This window comes from Tachypleus tridentatus, chromosome 7 (genome assembly GCF_004210375.1).
Source record: "Tachypleus tridentatus isolate NWPU-2018 chromosome 7, ASM421037v1, whole genome shotgun sequence".
Taxonomy (NCBI): domain Eukaryota; kingdom Metazoa; phylum Arthropoda; class Merostomata; order Xiphosura; family Limulidae; genus Tachypleus; species Tachypleus tridentatus.
The window spans coordinates 79,901,162-79,921,095 of record NC_134831.1 but is presented as its reverse complement, the minus strand read 5'-3'; the positions used below and the strand labels follow the sequence as shown (position 1 = coordinate 79,921,095).

At 29.3% G+C, this 19,934-nt stretch overlaps 1 protein-coding gene across 5 annotated transcripts in view; it reads left to right on the top strand.

Moving 5' to 3' along the window:
* LOC143256055 (protein transport protein Sec24A-like) overlaps nt 1–19,038 on the top strand; it is a 56,092-nt gene extending 37,054 nt beyond the window's left edge. For all 5 annotated transcript variants that reach the window (XM_076512706.1, XM_076512705.1, XM_076512707.1 and 2 more), the window contains 13 exons: nt 672–836; nt 3,677–3,732; nt 4,585–4,686; nt 7,533–7,634; nt 8,084–8,207; nt 10,662–10,820; nt 12,191–12,364; nt 14,244–14,354; nt 15,071–15,246; nt 15,466–15,603; nt 15,949–16,149; nt 17,334–17,437; nt 18,230–19,038. In XM_076512706.1, the coding sequence (XP_076368821.1) occupies nt 672–836; nt 3,677–3,732; nt 4,585–4,686; nt 7,533–7,634; nt 8,084–8,207; nt 10,662–10,820; nt 12,191–12,364; nt 14,244–14,354; nt 15,071–15,246; nt 15,466–15,603; nt 15,949–16,149; nt 17,334–17,437; nt 18,230–18,344 (1,727 nt within the window). In that variant the 3' untranslated portion in view covers nt 18,345–19,038. The remainder of the gene's footprint in view (nt 1–671; nt 837–3,676; nt 3,733–4,584; nt 4,687–7,532; nt 7,635–8,083; nt 8,208–10,661; nt 10,821–12,190; nt 12,365–14,243; nt 14,355–15,070; nt 15,247–15,465; nt 15,604–15,948; nt 16,150–17,333; nt 17,438–18,229) is intronic.
* The last annotated feature ends 896 nt before the right edge of the window (nt 19,039–19,934 follow it).

Here is a 19,934-nt window from a genome sequence, read left to right as displayed (position 1 = left end):
TTTACATAAAAACTTTTTTCAACCCAAACAAGCTGTTTCTACATATATATTTTTCTCTACAAGTGGGTTTTCTCAACATCACTGAAAGTTAATGCATATTTAATTCTAAAAGTTATGATTTAATGTTTTCAAATGGTACAACTAACCATTTTTGCCATTAGTGTTCAACTAGTTTTCTTCTAACATCAGTAATTGTTAGCTCATTAGAGTTGTTTTAAATAAACTTTATAAAAGAATTGATATTCTCTTACAACTTGCATTTAAAATTAAAAGTACTTATTGTAATTTTTATTATGTTTTGTTTGAAACTAATGGGATCAGTAAAATTAGGCATCAAGTGACATTGAATTTTTTTACCTTGATCTTATTCTAAAAGATTTCAGATAAATACTAAAATTTTATCAGCCTGTTCCATTAGTAATACCCAAGCAGCTGTACTGGGAATATTTTCATTTGAGTATTATTTATGAATATTTTAAGTCTAATCTTGAGAATTGTGGCAGAAAATATGCTTGAATTTAAAATCATTTCAGATAAAGTGGTTATTCTATATATGTATATTCATGTGTTAATCATTTTGTAACATCTGGCATTTGTGCAAATAAGGAAATATTTAGGCTTGTCCTTTATTTATTAACAAAAATTTTTATACATACTATCTTGAAAAATAGGTTACCTGACAGTGTTCTGTAAAATTATGTTAGAAGAGTTGGATAACTTCCCTGGAGATTCTCGTACACAAATTGGTTTCATCACATTTGATGGAAGTATTCACTTCTACAATCTTAATGAAACTCTTAATCAACCTTCCATGTTAGTAATGTCGGACATTGATGGTAAGGTTGTTCTTTATTTGTATTTTGGTAATGTTCATGATATTTAAATCTATGTTCAAGTTTATCACAAAACTGTTGTAAAGCTGGAAAATAAAAAGTGGGCTAAACTTGCCAGACACATCAAAATATTACTTAAAAGCTAGTTCCAATATTAATTTTATCTCCTAATGTCTTTCTAGAAAGTGAATTTTAAATGTCTTTTTTGAGTGAGCTAACATTTGTCTGTGATTTTACAATTTGTTTTTCATATAAAATAAAATCACAAACAGATATTAACTATTAAAGGACTTAATTTATTAATAATTAATGTTATGAATTTTCAAATATAAATAAAATATATTAGAATTGGTATTAAGAAGCTTATTTATATTTTAATGAGTAATGAAATGTATGTTCGATTTCTTCTACGTTTTAAGGAGTCAAAGTTAAGCTATGCGTGATTGTTGTTCTCTCTGATTTTGTGGATTATACTACATAAATAAAAGGTTAATGTTTGAAAAAGATAGCTGAGAAATACAATATTTTAATCTTCACAGTCTGCAGATTTTTAACGCTAAAATCAGAGGTTCGATTCCCCTCAGTGGGGTCAGCAGATAGCCCGATGTGGCTTTGCTATAAAAAACACTTGTTTTCTCAATTTTTTTATTGTGAAACGTCTTGAAAAAATCTTCCATTTATTAATAGAGAAAAAATACTGTTTTACTCTCATCTCGGGTATCATTTACTGCTCGTGACAAAAAGTTTAAGTGTTTTATGGTAATAATTTTATTAAACTATTTTGTTATACCAATTAGCATAACATACAATCTTAGCTAATAATCAATATTTTATTAATATACAAGTTTTAATTCTTAATTTTACAAAGCAGTATGAAAAACAATCCTGAATTTCCCTCAATGTGACATCATATTTTCTTTAAACATCTCGTCTTCTCTCTTTTATGAACCACCCCTTTAAAAAGTACAAAATTAAATGCAAGTTGCTCATTATAAGATCATCATTGCTCAGGCACACCATAATTTTTATAGTCTTCAAATTTGTTTGGTTACAGAGTAATCAATAGAAAATGAGACCCCCTTCTGCCACACCTACTTTCTCACATTCTTATTTTCAGGACTTGTTAATAGTTATTTCTTATGTTTGAGTGTTTATTACCTATTACCAGTAAAAAGTCAGGATTTTTATCAAATGATGTATTGCATAATGTATTCTGAACAAATAGTGGTCAGTTTCACTCAGAACATAAGTAACTTTGTAGTGAGAAACTTTGACTAACTTGGATGAATTTGTAATGGCTTTTATTGCATAATTACAAAGCCAGAAAAATTTTGAGTTGGGGGAAATTACTTTTTCAGGTTATTAGTCAATGTTCTTTGGTGCATTATTTAAGTGAATAAAAATTTAGCGTACTACCACCATTAGTATATATATATATATATATATATATATATATATATAAACAAAAAAGGCTTAAGTGTTATTAACTTTCAAGAGTTATAAAAAAAGAAAATTGTGTGAGTACTTTATTTCTTGTTTATATTTATCCTTTATTATTATTATAAAATAACTAATGTAAAAATGGGAATCTTTTTAGTTTAGATAAGATGAGGTAAAATAAATAATATAATAAAAATATTTCACCATGTACATGAAGGAGCAGTTTGTAGTAGCTAGTTGGTAATGTAATTCAATAAGGTATATCTTGAGCTTGCACATGCCTTGAGTGATTTACAGCTTACAACTGCATGGATAACAGACATGGTTCAAAGGGCAATAAAACAATAAAATTTAATTAAAAATAGATGTACACTAGTAAGAGCTTAATGCTGCTTAGGATAAATGAATGTAATTTTCTGTTACAATTTGAAGTTATTCTAGAAAGAAAAAAGAGTAACGTATATATTTTAATATTTTTTTGGTGTTTATGAGGTTAGTCAAATTGGCCAATCCTGGTTTGAGATAGGGTAGAGAAAATAACAGAAAATATTGTTTTACCAAAAAAAAAAAGTATTTAGGTTTTAGGGTATAAAAGGAAATTTCAGATGTTTGAGATGAGGAAATGTATTTTTAATCGTAACATGAAAATTACTTTGTACACAGACTATTAAAGACAAATTCTTTATATATTCATGCACAAATCTTTGTTTTAGCTTGTTATATATTTCACCAAAAAATGCAATTTTGTTTTTCAGTGTGAAAGGCTTGCATTGTTAACTGAAAGACTCAAATTTTGTGAAGATATGTATACAATATTGAAAGTAAGAAGTATTAAGTCTAAAGATTTTAAATGGATACAAAGAGGTCATGTGGCCAGTTAAATTTACTAGATCTATGTTTAGAGAATTAATTTGAAATAAACATGAAGAAAAAAATGGATCCAGCAAATTTTTTTGGGAGAATTCAAACTTAGTTCTTTTGCATGTACTGCTCTGGGGCTGGAATATCAGATTATTTGTATTTTGTGGACAGCTTTCAAGTCTACTTTTTTTAAGAGATATGGTAACCTAGTCTTTAAGTCTGCCTTAAATCTAGTAACATTGTTTGAATTTTTTTCTTTTGTTATACTGTTCAAACAAGTATTTTTTTAGTTAGCTAACATCTAATTTTCTTATATTGCATGTTTGTGTATCTGTGTATTGGTATTCTTCATTCTTTTTCTTACCCATTATCAAGACAGTTATTTTCAACTGTTTGTTGTCTTTCTGGAGTTTAATGTTGAACTAAGGAGTAGCAGTAATTTCCATTGAGTATTCAGTAGTGGATGTTTTGACACTAATTTCACTAACTAAAAAGAAACCTTTTAATTAGTTATAAAATTGTGAATTCTGTATTCATTACAGATGTGTTTTTACCACTCCCAGAAGGACTTCTGGTGAACCTGCATGAAAATAGAACAGTAAGTGGAAATTTTGTCTGAAAAGTATATGGTAATAAGTATTCATGGTTTTATTATGGTCTGGTGATTACTTTGCTTGGACTGTGATTGAAAGGTTCCATGATTCACAGCCTGTTGCTGCATCAACATCTGGATCTTGAGGCTGTAAGAATGGTAGTCAAATGTCACAGTTTTGTCCAACAAGAGTAGTCCAAGAGCTAGCAATGGGTTCTGCCTACTGGCTGTCATTTCTATAGTCTGTCAGTTCAAAATTATGATGGATGTGTACAAGTAGCCCTTTGTGTAAACTTGCATGAAATCTGAAACAGTCATAAAGGGTCACTTGGAAAAGGAAAATGGTGTTTCTATGTCAAGGCTTCCCTGTCTTATTTTAGGATATAATGTAACAGGTGTTGACAGTTTTTCTGTATGAAGTATAATGGTTGTATGTTTTTCACTTTATTCAATAAATTTTTATTGTAAATGTAAACAAAGTTAAAGGAACTGTTTCACCATCACTCTACAACTCAACTGTTATGGTATAGTTTGGCAAAATAATTTATTTGTAGTTTCTAGTTAACACAGGGGTTCCCAACCTTTTGGCACTCTGGCCATGAAAATGTAATTGATGAAATAAAATTAATGTTATACCAAGCTACTTCTAACAAGGCTACGCGACTCCCCTGCCAAGGCATCGCGACCCCCCAGAGGGTTGCAACCAACAGGTTAGGAACCCCCTGAGTTAACAGTTTATTGTTGAAAATAACTGGTAACATTATTTTTGTTGTATTATTTTTTCAACAGTAAATAGAATTTAAAGTTTATGGTAAATCATTCAGATAATAATTCTTGTTAATATATTATTTTTTTCAGTTAATACAAGACCTACTGAAAGATCTTCCCAATAGATTTGCTGAAAATGATGATACAAATACTGCCTTAGGTGCAGCACTACAGGCAGCATACAAGCTAATGGTGAGTAACATATAAAATTCTTTTTAACACTTACAGTATTGGGCATGGTCAATTTGCCTGACCACATGATCTCCTTTGTACTTGTTTGAAGTCTATAAATGTAATACTTCGAACTTTCAATGTAGTGTCTATATTTTCACAAACTTTGGCAGTATTTCAGTAAACACAAGTTTAATATACAAAAATCATTTTTTAGTGAAGTGTTTTTTATAAACTAAAAGATTTGCCCATGAGTATATTGAGTATTTGCTTTAAATAATCTGTGTGCAAAGTAATTTTCATATTAAGATTAAAATTTTTTCTGATCTCAGAAGGTTGGAATTTCCTTTATATATGATTCCTAATACCTCCTAAATATGTTTCAAACAGTTTTTCACTAAAATTTTATCTGTAATTTTCTATACTCTTAACTCAAAACAGGATTGGTCAAACTGACCAATGTTGTGACTACCAAAAATAAAATTAAAAAATCTGAATTGCACTTTTTTCTTTCTAGAATGACTTCAGATTGTAACAAGAAATTACCTTCTTTATCCTAAGTAGCTTTAAGCTAAAACCAGTATATATCTGTTTCTAATTAAATTTTATTGTCCTTTGAACCTTGACTAACCACTGTCCATAACTTAACTTGTAAATCACTCAGGGCATGTGTAGTTCATATTATGTTATGCTTGCTTTTGTGCCTTGTGAAACATTTTTTTATTATATTATTATTTATTTTATCTAATCTGATCTTAACCAGAAAGATCCCCATTTTTACATTTATTATTTTATAATAAGAGTAAACATGAAAAACAAGAAAGAAAATACCTAATCTCTTTCTTGCTGTTGATAGTTGATGACACTTAAATTTACCTTTTTATACTAATGGTAGTAATGCACTAAATTTTTATTTAACACTCCTATGAAAAGTGGGGCCTAATAGGCCCCAGAGCAACTTGGAAGGTTATTAATATTAGGCTAATAATTTTGTATTTAAATGAAATGAAATCAAATGAAATGGCAATTTCATTTAAATACAAATTTATTAGCCTAATATAAATAACCTTTCAAGTTGCTCTGGGGCCTATTAGGCCCCACTTTTCATAGTAGTGTTAATTAAATAATCAAAGAACACAGACTAATTATATGAAAAAGACAATTTCTCCTAACTCAAAATGTTTCTGTATTTCTAAGTGCCATTTCAAATTCATCCAAACTAGTTGTAAAGTTTCTTACTAGAACATTGCTTGTATTGTGAGTGAAACTGACTGCTGTCTGTTCAGAACCCATTATACAATACATCATTTGGTAGATGAAAGTCCTGACTTCCTACTGGTTACAGGTTATTAATATATACTCAAACATAAGAAGTAACTGTTAATGAGTTCTGGAAAAAAAGAATGTGACAGGTAGGCATGGCAGGAGGTGTCTGATTTTCTATTGACAGCTCTGTAACCAAAAAAATTGAAGGCTATAAAAATTATGGTTTCTGTGAGCAATGATGATTCTATAGTGAATGCTGTACATTTAATTACTTACTCTTTCAAGGGGTGATGGAAAAAATAGAGAAAAGATGTGTACAGAAAATGATTCATTACACTGATGGGAATTCAGGATTTTTGAAAATATTTCCTTGTAGAATTAGGAACTTAAACTTATGCTATTAACATATGGATTATTATCTAAGATTGTATGCTATACTAATTGGTATAATGTAAGTTATTTAATAAAATTTTGAATGCAAGATACTAGAGGTTTGTCATAGGAACTAAAGGATATCTTTGGGTGAATATAGCACTTGTTTGGTATTGAGTAAGCTTGAGATAAAGCACATTGATTTTTTATCAAAAGCTATCTTTAGTTTTGATGTTTATACTTGTCTCCTTTTCTAATTGTTGTGCATTTTTATTGTAATTTTGCTATTCATGTGAGTGAGCAATTGTAAGATGAGAAATGCACACTTATATCAAATTTTAAAATTTTAGTGAAAATAATTTAATTATTTCAATGACCTTTTACATAAAGGTATGTTTTAGGTAATGTTTTGTTATAACACTCATTTAGTTTAATTCAGAAAGGAAAATAAAAATTCTTAAACTTGCAATATTGCACAACATATAAACAACATTCCAATTATTTTTTAGAATATTTCCACTTGTATGAAAGCATAGGTCATGTTTGTTAAAACTATTGTTCTTGAGAAATATTTTTATAAATATTTTTTGCATGATTGTTTTTAATAGTTCAGCATCTCATTCACTTTTTATGACCTCACAGAATATGGTGTGAACAATTACTAATGAAGCTTTGCTTTGAAAATAGCAACAGGTAAAGTACCACAGAATAGATCTGATTATAAATTGTTTACATCATTAAAGAGTGAACAAAGTGGAGTGAAATGTAATTTATGGTTTTGTGGAAAAGTGATTACACACAGCTTTTGCAGAGAAGAACAGTGGAATGTTGTGGAACATTTAGAAAGCCTATGAATGAAGTACAGATTTTGGAATTTATTTATAACTTGTTTAGACATATTTTCAATCCTGTAAACATTTTATTGTTGAATATTTACTAGAAAGCCACAAAAATTCTTTTATGACAGGCATCAGGTAAGCAGTTCTTGAAGTTACCATTTTAAAATGAAATTTCTTTTCAAGAAGCATTATGGAGTAGTACAAGTTCGTAGAATGTTACAACTCTAAGATACTGACAGTATAAAGTAATTATTAATTTATTCATCAGTTGATTATTTATTTCCCTTGGGGATTACATTTTTATTGTTCAGGGTTATTTTTACATGCAGCCATTTTATTTCCTACCCCTGAAATGGTACATGAATTTTATTTTTGTTAAACTACATTTAGGCTCCAACAGGAGGAAGGATTACTGTTATACAGACACATTTACCAAATGTTGGTCCAGGATCTTTGAAGCCTAGGGAGGATCCTAATCAACGTGCAGCCAGGGTTAGTTAATACAGTTGGAAGTTTATGTTCAAATAATGTTAACTATCTCAAATGCTAATCTGATGAAAGATAGTGTTTAATATTTTTATTAACTTTGAGAGTATTGAATTGAGTTATGATGAGTAAAGAATTCATCTAATTTTATTGTAAAACTTACTACAGAAAAAAGTATAATTGTGTTTACACAGCAGAAATTCCATTGTGTGAATTGCGTCACATTTTTATGTTGATGCATATGATATAACTCGTGGTTACAAAATGTGGAAATTATGTACATGTGAAATGCATTTTAAGTTTTTTTTTAATTATAGGATTTCTTTAAATACTTGGTTTGTGCTGTAAGAAACATTGCGAGTAAAAAGATTGTATTAGTTCTTTATAATAAATGAATGTCGTTAATAAATAATACATGATAAACTTTGAAAGACTTTTTTTCTGTGTGTGATCAGGATGTTTCCAATCTGGGGCCTGCTACAGATTTCTACAAGCAGCTAGCACTGGACTGCTCTATTCAGCAGATAGCTGTGGATCTGTTTTTACTTAGTTCTCAATATTCAGACTTAGCAACTTTGGGTATGTATGAGCTTTGGCACCTTTGGACTTGCTGGAACATGCCTTGGTTTCTTATGTAGCTAACATGGAAATCTGTAAACATATACCTTCAACTGTATTTAATTTTTGGAGGTACTAAGTAACTAATGTATTTCTTGAAAGTAGCTGGATTAGTTTATTAATTTTCTTCCTATGTTTGGATTAATATGCAAATTTTTTTGTCCAATACAACTTTGAAAAAGGAGGTAATATAATAAAAACAAGTAATTGAAATAATTAAAAATTAAATAAATAATAAAGAAAAACATATGGAGTGCTTTGAAGAATGCCAGTTCACATATCTGATATTCTACTCGTATGTAGGGTTCTTACTTTTCCGTTATAGAATTTTATTTGACAGCCTTGTAACTTTGAGGCTAAATTTTCTATTGCTCAAATTTAATAAAAGGCATCAGACGTGTAATTTAACATAATGTGTATTGGTAACGTTGTAATTTATAGCAATTCATCTTCCTGTAGTGGAGATAGCATATGTGTATGTGTGTAACCAAAATACCTGTGCCATTTATTGGTGTTATAAAAAAAATCCAAAAATTTTACACTTTGCATATTCTGGATTCAAACAATTAAAAGCAAATGTATATGCAATAACCATTTCTTTGTAACAAAACCAAAGTACTCTCCTCACAAGAACACTTGTCACTTGGACTGTATGTGAGAGTTTGTATCTTTATTGATGTAGTTTTCAAGTGTAGTACTGAGAAACTGGGTTTTTCTGTAAACTATATCACTTTTAATATGTAAAAAAATTAGTTTGTATCAGTATAATTTATCAAAATTTTGAGCTCTGTACATCTAATTATTTTGAAGCAGTGAGCATAATCAAAACACTTCATATGCAGTACTTTACAGTAAAAACCTTTTATAGAAAATGTGAAGTTTTATCTTTTTTTTTCATTAAGGTATGAATACTGTGATTAGTAATTACTAGAACAAAGTTTTCTGTTGGTTGGAACTTCTGCTAGTTAGGGATAAAGTTACATTATTAATTTTTTATTAATATATTTTGATATGTTAGTCATGTGTGAACATTAACAGTGCAGAATTCTTGTAAATCAGGTTTAGAAATATGGATGTTGAATTTTTTACATGTTCAGTTAGATCTTGAGATAAGTGATTTATTTGTTCTGACTTTATTCATTCTTCATGAATTAAATATTCCAGTACATGAAAGTTGCAAAAAGTGATCTATTTTGTTAAGAAACAGGCAAAATGTATCAAGTTGTCTGAAAAGGACTTACACTTTAGTATTCTAATAGATGCACTTGAACATCTTATCACGCACAAAGAAATGTAACTTAGCTGGTTACATTTAATGCTCTATTTAATTTAAAATTTATAGTTCAGGGATTCATTATCCAGTTATTATTATATGTACTTGCAACTAATAATCACGTCTCCAATAATTTTTGTTGCATCTGTGATGCATTACTTTTCTTAGTATTTTGTTTTTTTGGTTTTCTGGCATTGTATAAATTTTCTTAAATTTACATAAAAAAAGATATAAAATAATTTCAGAAGGATCATTTGATATTGATAAGCAAGTTAATATTTTACCTGTGATGAAATCACCTATATGTAACTATATATAAAGAAGGTATAAAAAACTGTGTCCCCCAACCCCAGTTATTGCTGGGTTTGAATATTTATTTGATGTAAGTTAATGTTAACTACATTCTCAGACGATGATACCACCTTACACACAAAAAGACTTAGTTACATTTTCCATAACACAACTTGTGCAGTGTGTGTTTGTGTAGACACACAAACGTCTTGTGTTTCTTGGAGAGAGTGCTAGCACTTTCTGTGGAGGAATGAAATGAAAACAATGACTACCATCATTGCATTAATACATAAACTTAGCTGATGTTTCAGTTTCAACAGCCCCTATGAGGTTGATATGAAGAGCCGTTTCTAGAGTTATACTAGCTTCTTTGACCCATGATTTATCAACTTTGGCAGCTTGTAAAACATTTCTGCAGCCAATGATTGTCACCTAATTAATCAAATGAAACATTGTGGAAGGACATTAGGAGCTGGATATTGAAAGTGGGTAACAGAAAGCACCCCAGTTACTGCTGCTTTTGCCACAACCTCTTAATATAAAGCTACCCTGATCATAGCACAGTATATACTATTTTTTACGTATATACATACTGAGTTTCTAAAGTTAATACAAAACGTTTGAGTTCCTGAAATAATGTGTTATAAATGCTTTGTCTGAAAGTTAAGATTTTTGTGTTATTTATTATAGCATGTATCCCTATAATTTTTTAAGTTCATAACCTGGACAAGGGATGGTACCTCAACTTGATTTAAATGCTTGAAAGATATTTTATTTTGAGCTGAATAAATTTAGTGCATATATTGAGGGTTTTAGAAGGTCTGTATTAAAATTGTTTTACTTTTTTCCAGCTTGTATGTCTAAGTTTTCTGCTGGTAGTGTTAATTATTATCCTAGCTTCCATGCCACAATGAATAAACTTATGACTGAAAAATACCAGAAAGACTTACGACGTTATCTTACCAGAAAGATAGGGTTTGAGGCAGTGATGAGAATAAGGTGTGCAAGAGGTAAGTTTTAAGGGAGAAGGTATATTTGTTAGAATTTCCAATAAGCTAGTATTTTAAAAGATAAAAAAAAATATTGTATGTGTGTAAAAAATAACTAGAAGTTTAATGTTGTCATGACCTCAAACTTGAGTTTGAAAAGAAATGACATGTAAAGATCAATGTTTCATCATCAGTCTGTAACAAAATGAAGTTTTATTGTTTAAATTGCACATATTTTTTGAGATGGCTTATCAAACATGACTAACTGAAAACTTGGACACTATTATACCATTTTGGCAGCCTGGCATGGCCAGGTGATAAAGGCACTTGACTCGTAATCCAAGGGTCTTGGGTTTGAATCCCCGTCACAGCAAACATGCTCGCCCTTTCAGCTGTTGGGGCATTATAATGTAATGGTCAATCTCACTATTCATTGGCAAAAGAGCAGCCCAAGAGTTGGCAGTGGGTGATGATGACTAGCTGCCTTCCCTCTAGTCTTCACACTGCTAAATTAGGGATGGCTTGGTCAAATAGCCCTCGTGTAGCTTTGCACGAAATTCAAAACAAACCAAACACCATTTTGGACCATTAAATTTTAAAATTCAACACACAATTGAAGATATGAATATAAAATTATATTAGTAAAATAAATACAATGAATCAGGAAATGATACTTATTTGACATTTTTTTTTCTGCTGTGCATCACATTTTGACTACTGCTTATTTAATTAATCTAGGCTACTTTAGAATGAGATCTCATGATGACAAGTTGCACATTGTATACTACTAATCTAGGCCTAAGTTCAATTTTATAGTGCCTGCATTTTAGACTTCTGCATAATGGCTTTTAAAGTGAAAATCAAACTTAATGGATTTAGTGTAGTTACTTTGTATTTTCATACATATTATTTAGTAGAAATTTATATTTACCTACTGGTGAATTTTTGTTATATAATTGTTTTGGAATACTTTAAAATTGGTGGGATCCAATTCAACTCTAACCCTCAGGATGCCACTTTTTTAATGAAATAATGAAAGAACTAATAGTTTTAGAATTCTCATATAAAACAATCGTACAATTTTAGCAGTGTGGTACAGTAAGATATGCTCTATATCTGATAACGTAAATTCTAATTTTACATGTTTGTTAAGCAACTGTTTACCATAGTTGATGTTGTAAATACTTAATATAGTTATATAATTTGTAGTAAATGGAAAGTATAAATAATTATATTCAAATTCTCTTCAAAAATATTTTAAAAATTTACGGTGGGTTTTGAGAGGAGTCTCTAACTTAAAGTTGTATTTGTTATATATTAGATTCTGACCTAATCTACTAATGTATAATTAAATGCTCATGTTATGTTCATTTCTTATCTCTTTGGCACAGGTTTGTCTCTCCACACGTTCCATGGTAACTTCTTTGTTAGATCCAGAGATTTGTTGTCTCTTCCTAATGTGAATCCTGATGCAGGTTACGGTATGCAGGTTGCCATAGAAGAGAACTTGACCGATTACAGAAATGTTTGTTTTCAAGCTGCTGTTCTCTATACATCAAGCAAAGGTGTGTTAGTAACAATGTTTATGTATCAGATAAAAGAATATTTTTAATAACTTGGATCATGTCAAGAGTCTGTTGGTAATAACTTAACCCAATTATGATAACATGCTTCAGGCTTAAGCATGTTATGTGACATTAAATATCTTTCCAGTAATAAAGCCAATGGATAAAACTTTATAAGAACTTTGATAAAAGTATTTAGTTTGAGTAAAATGAAATATTTAATTTGATTTTTTCTGCCCTTTCCACCAAAAATATTAGCACTCAGTTCTCTAATAGTTCACCAGCTAGGTGGCTTTACTGTTAAGTATAAAATATACTGTTTTTTTTCTTCTAATTTTCACATTTCACTTTCATAATCCATATAGCCTCCTAAATGAATATCAGAAGTTTTTAAATGTAAATGCTATATTGTATTTGCTGTTTTTTTGTTAAAAATTAAGAAATGGAATTATATATACACACACATTTTATCTCTTTGTTAAATAATCTTGAAATATCTGTTATGGGTCATATATATAAATTCATGTTTTTACATTCTCACTCAGTTTATATTTTGATGTTTTATTTTTCTTTCATTTTATTTATCATTATGCTGACGCGTGAACAGGTGACTGCAGGTGATATAACATTAACACTGGCAGAGATATTTAGTCCACAACAAAATGATGGTTGCACTTATTTAACTTTATGGTTAAATAAAAAAATATAGAATATAGATAAAAATCATTAACTCTTAAGTATGAATTGTAAAACTCAGACAATATGTAACTAAAATATAAAAGTGAAGTGTGTTTTAACTGCATCAAACTAATATGTATGAGGTAGTAAAGAATAGACAAGTGTTAAGAACTCTGCTTTCAACAATGGACTAAGCTTTATTTCATCATGTTTGTATACTGATGTGTGTGTGTGTCAACATTTGCTGTTAATTTGGCAACATTCCAACAATAATTCTGCTTTTTCTATTGGCTGAAAGCATGCCATTCAACTTAACTTGTTTAGCAACATCTTCTACTTTGGAAGTAGGCATGGCTTATCTAGAATTGAAATAATTTTTAGAGCATTTTCCTCAGACAGAAGTTCTTGAAAGTTCACTAGAGTTACTTGTAAGCAAGTTGTAATGTTTTAAAGTGCACAAACACAAGATGTTTACATTATATTCACTTGTTTTTTGAAATAAAGGAGTAACAACTGAGGTAATATAACTTTCAATTATAATATATTTGATAAAAATATTTTATTAGAACTGCATTGATAGTAGAGTTGTTTAATTAAATTTTGAATGGAATTCAGTGACAAGCACAGAAGGGATTTTAAAAATGGTGTCCATGTTACGAGGTTAATACACCTTAGTAACAAATGTTTAATGCACCCAGTAAAGGTTCAGTATTGTAAATAAGAGAACTAAAACATGTATGTGTAAATATAATCCACCACTAGAAGAAACTTGTCTTATTTTTTTGATTTGTCATTGTCTAGGGTTTTTCATGAGAGGTGTTCCCAAAAACTGCTATGAGTAAGTGACAAGTAGTTAATCAAATCATAATTTTGTGTCACACTTAATTTTTAGTAAAGGTCTGTTGATAACAAGTTTTGATACACATCATGTCAAAGTACGCTGGTGATAAATTATTTTTATATGTATTAAGTAAAGGTTAACATAATACTCTTCAGGTGGTTTTAACACTTTTGTATGCAGTATTGTGTAGTGTATTGTACAATACTGAGCAGATGTTATGTGGTACTGCACTGTGTAACAAGAATATTCTGTTGTCCAACCATGTTACATTTTGTGATACTGTATTATTTAAACACTTGCATTTATGTTGTTATTAATTATCTGGAATACTTTGTAATCTTGCTGTGACTATCTTATCAGGTGAAAGAAGAATCAGAGTTCATACATTGAGTCTTCCAGTTGTAGCAGTTGTGACCGAAGTGCTTGGAAATGCTGACCAGGAAAGCATAATTTGTCTTTTGGCAAAGATGGGTAGGTTCATTAGATCATGTGCTAACAATTATAATATAGGAGTTTAATGTTCACATTCTACAGTAGTCAGTATACACTAAAACGTTTGTGTATATATTTGTTCTTTCTTCTGAATCAGTTTTTAGGCTTAAAATGTTTGTAATAACTTCTTACTCTTTGAACAGACTTAGAAGACAATAGATGTAAAATACTGTTTGAGACCTGTTTGACCTGTCAAGTGACTTCCAGTTTTTAAATAAAGAAATTCTGTAATGCTAAAAATATCTGAATATTAAGAACAACTATGGATTTTATAAGATGAGTGACCTCAAGAAGATCCAATTTAGTTTTGAAACTTTAGCAAAGTTTTCATGATTAATTATACATGTGTGTTTTTTCTGTACATGCTGTTTATATACTGAAAGTATGTGAATGATTTGAACACTGTTAACAACTATGAAGAATATTTGTTTCACACTTACTTTCAAATGGATTCATTTATTCAGTGTCTTAGAAATAAACTTCAAAGATACTGTTTCTCCACTAAATCAAACATAAATTTGAGGTTTTTTCTTTTTCTGTTTTTAATAAATGCTTTGATAGTTTGAATGTTATGATTATGCAGTATTTGATGTTTAGCTTATAACATTATAAAGCCCAAATGAAGTACATATTTATTTATGTAAAATTAAAAATAATTTTATTTTAAACCTCTGAATATTTACTTTTCTCTCCAGCTGTTGACAAAAGTATAGCGTCACTTAGTGATGCCCAAGATGCTATGATAAATTCTTGCTGTGACCTGATAAGTACTTACCATAACACATTAGCAGCTGGTCAGACAGCAGGAGCACTTATGGTACCTTACTGTGCACGATTATTGCCTCTTTTTGTATTGGGGTTATTGAAAAGTGTAAGTAAAGTTTTAAAAATTTGTAACTTGGAAATATAACGAAAATGTTTAGTTTTTAATTTGTTTTTAAATGCTCAAATGGATTATTTTTGCATCATAAAAAACGTAATTAGGAACAATGTATTTTTTTTACCCAGGTATAGATACCATTAAAATGATGTGAACTTGTATTACTGAAGTAATTTATAAACAGAGGTATATTTAAATTTTCCTTTACAGGTTGCATTTCGAGTAGGAATTAGCACAAAGTTGGATGAAAGAGTCTTTGCAATGGAACAGATGAAGTCTATGCCCCTGTCTTATCTGATGACTTTCATCTACCCACGAATGTATCCAGTGCATGCATTAGATGATAATGTAAGGAGGTTGTTGTTTACATTAGTATTTCCATGATTATGTGGTGGTTGTAATTTACTCATATTCTGAAGTTAGATGAGATTTTGTTTTAAAGAAACCAGCAACATTTCACAAATTTTCTTTGTATTTTGCAAAATGAGTATTAAAGTTAAGGAAGTACAGTTTCATTTACATTAATATTATAACAGTTTTGGTTTTCAATATTGCCAAGAATTATTCTTTAATATTTTGTGAACATTTGAATGTCATATTACTCTACCGTTCAATTTTTATCTCTTCACAAAGAAGTTTTGTCTAAAAGTTATTTCTGTAGTTTTATGATTTTTTTATATCTTTTAACCTTAGAAATCCCTGCAAACTGATGAAAGAAAAACAGTGCCACAGCCTCCTATCCTACAGCTAACTTTAGAGAAAATAGATCCTACAGGAGCATACCTTCTAGATACAGTAGGTTTAATGTATCTGTATGTGGGGAGGGGAATTAGTGATCACTTCTGTTCTGGTGTGCTGGGAATATCAACATTTAGAGCAATTCCAGAGGGAATGGTAAGTTATACACAAATACTGTTTCTTAAATCTGTATGTGAAGAAGTAAGGAAAAAAAACTGATGTACTAGAATTTTCATGCAATAAATTAATACTATGTCATTCGTGCTGAACAACTGAGAATAAATTAATACTGTTTTGTTTGTGCTGAACAACATAGTTAAGTGTAGCAGTTAGGATTTTAACTTGTATTTTATCATTTAACTGCCAGTATTATTATACTATGAGTAGAATATGCTGATTGTTATCCTTGTGAAAAATTGATTTACATAAGTATTGGTATAAGGTTAAAGTTTTTATAATTTACACTCAAAAGTTCCAAGCTGGAAAACAGGGTGTGCAAGTCTGAATAAAAGTTAACACTTGTCAGTATCATATTTAAGTAGGCATCTTTTGCAGCTAGCAAGCATTTTCTACCATTTACCTACTGTTGCTTAGACCTTGGCACCTGTTTTTTATGTACAACACTTGTTGGTTTTACTCTATTTTATATATGAATATCCATTACAAATGTGGAGAAACTGTTGTATTGTACTTTTATTTTCTATAGATGTTCAAATTAAAAATATTATTTTTCTTTATTCATATCTAAACATCAGCAAATTTTATCACATTATGTTCTCAGCTGATCAAAGAAAGTTATCTTTGGAAAATGTTTTTGATAAATATATTTTTAGTAGTTTCTCTTTAATAAGTATCAGGAAAAAATAAATTATCCAGTAAGAAAAGAAAATTACAAGACATGGATACTTGTCATCTTAAAAAACATTCTTAAGATTTTCTTACAAACATTTTAAAATTAAAACTACAAATATTTTGAACATGTTAATTGTTTGTAATTTCAAGTCTAAGGGGCAAGTGTTTTCAAAGTTTAATATGTTTGCTAGATGTCAAATACAAAGCTAATTTACTAGATACAGTAATTTGGTTTAAAAAAATATTTAAAGCTTTCAGCGTATTTCCAATGTGTCTGAATATTGAATTTTTCCACAAATAAAGAAATCCAATGACTGGAACATTTTTATTTAGTTTTTCTTTAGGATTGAATTGAGAATACTTCTTTCTTAATCTACATTTGATAAACAAAGCTTTCTCTTCCTAAAGTGGTCAGTTTGTTCTGTTGTGTGAGTGTAAATTATTTACTTTTTGGTTCTGTGTGCAAATACTGAATATTTTTTTTGCAGACTGAACTACCCGAGTTGGACACACCGGAATCTGTTAGGCTTAGAAATTTCATATCTTGGCTTCTCTCCCAACGACCCTTCCATACTCCGCTACTAATTTTGAGGTATGATTGCCAGTATATTTTAGTTTTAAAGAGTCCTATAAAGACCAACCTTGAAGATAGTTTTAATTTGCCCTTGTAGATTTTTTTGTATAAACAAATAACAAATGGTAAACTTTCCTGGGTATTAGAAGTTTAAATTATAAGTCACCTTTCAGGTCAAGTTTATAAATCATTATTGCACTTGTGATATAACTGTAGAGAAGTAGAGATTTGATAGCTCATTCTTTAATCAAATTTTTGCTTTTAAATAGTGACATACTTAATTGTTTAAAATGAGCACTCACTAAATGTGGAATGTACAACAAAGTAAAAGTACAAAGTAATAGAAGTTCTCATTTTCTCACTATGGTTACGTTAATAGTAATTTAAAAAAAAATCCCTATATTTCTAGTTATTTACATAATTAGAGTATGAAACCCTGTATTGAAATTAATAGCTGAGCACTGAATCTGTTTTATAATCCCTCATATTTAATTGTGAAATTACATTTTTCTAAAGTAATTGAAACATAAATTATTCATTAAAACTTTACGTCTTATAGCATGGACATGTTTTATGTGCATGTAGAGCGAGTGGAACATTCTGGGAATCTGTTATTCCTATATTTTAAAAGTGTTATAGAAAATACACTTGTATTGTTTGAAAGTTTTCTTATTTTAAATAATTGCTATTAGCTAACAAGCATATTAAGATAAAGTATTGAACTTTTAATTGTTAATGTCTAAATCCAAAAGCTTTAGTGATCTGCCAGTTGGTCAGTCAGAATGTTTGATTTAAATTTTTGTTATTCAGGGAAGACAGTAAGGAGAAGTACAGATTTCTTCAACATATGGTGGATGATAGGTCTGAGTCATCTTTTTCCTACTATGAATTTCTACAACACTTGAAACAACAGGTTTCTAAATGAAATTTAGAAACTAAAACTTGCAGTGTATTCAAGAACACATCACTTACATTGTGAAAGAACATGTTTCACAGTGGGATTAGTTTTACAGGATCTGATCTTAAAAAAAACAACAGATTTTTAGGTGCTGACATTAATTTTCACTGTGTTTAAATATGAAACGTCTCAACACTCAATGTGTGTGAGGTAAAGTGTTTGAGCATGTGAGGACATTCAAGAGATTTTCTATCTGTATAAAAGTTGGTGAAATATGATGCTAACTCTCATGTTTGTGAATATTCCTTTAAAAAAGTAAAATTGAAATTTTCTGTAGTAAGAAGGAAAACTAAGAAAAATGATACCTGAGTGTAATGGAAGGACTCAGTGGTGAAGAAAATAATAAAAATCATGCTGTTTGAACAATAGGAAGTAATATAAGAAACTACTTGATTTGATGGTTAAAATTGAATAAAACTCATTTTTAAATGTAGTTATATCTTGGAAAGTATTAAACTGAATAGTTGTGCTTAAAATATATATTTTGTGATTTATCAGTCTTTTCTTGAATTTGACTTTTGAGTAAAGTAACCACAGCGATTTTGTTAAATTTTGTTTTCTGTGCTGTTACAATTGATTTGATATATTTAAATGCAGAGGTTCAAAAATATTTATTTGCCAGAAGTAGTTTTAATAATAATAAAGGTTGCTTTTCTTTAAATGGAAATCTTTAATGTTTTGTACTGTTGCTTTGTGGTTATATAGGTATATTGCCTAAACGTTAAGATAAAAAAGGGCTAGTACAGTAGCAAAAAAAACCAAAAAAAAACCCATAAAACTAAAGGGTAAGATGCTTTTCTCTATATCCTGGGAATGTTATTTTATAATGGTATGATCTGGTATATTTAAAAATGGGTATTTAATATTGCTCTAAAAATAAATGGGGACTTGAATGTTTTCATCTTAGTTATGTTACGCCATCTGCTGGTAGCCACACACTTTTTCTTATGTAATAGTAATATAGGCGCTTGTGTGTTTTATAAACATGTGAAGGTTTATTTCATTGTTAACTATATTGGTAAACTAAATGCAAATTGGGATTGTTTTAAGTAACTTTGTTTACAGTTACAATGCAGTTAATCTGTCTTGAGCATATTCATAGAACCAATACCTTATATGAATACTATTAATCTTAAAGTTAACTTTTATTAATATTTCACTGAAAACATTAAGATGCTTTGAAGATGAAAAAGATTAAAACTAACATTCTTACATACGAACTGAAATTCGGGTAAAATATTAATAGTTCAGATCACATACTTTAAGTACTTTAAATAGTATATAACAATGTAAAGAAGAAAAGAAATAGAAAGCTTCAACAAATTCAATTATTTCTTATAAATTGTGCATCTATTATGGAGTAAAATATTATTAATTTGTAATTGAAAGTAATTCATTTATTCCATCAAATTTCAATAATATTTCTTAATTTTATATATATATATATATTTGAAGTAGGATTCTCAGCGTTCGGAATATTTAAATATTTTAAGTGGAAAGAGATAGTGTGACTTGTCATCAAGGTTACCTAAACTGTAGTACAAAGTACATGCTTCC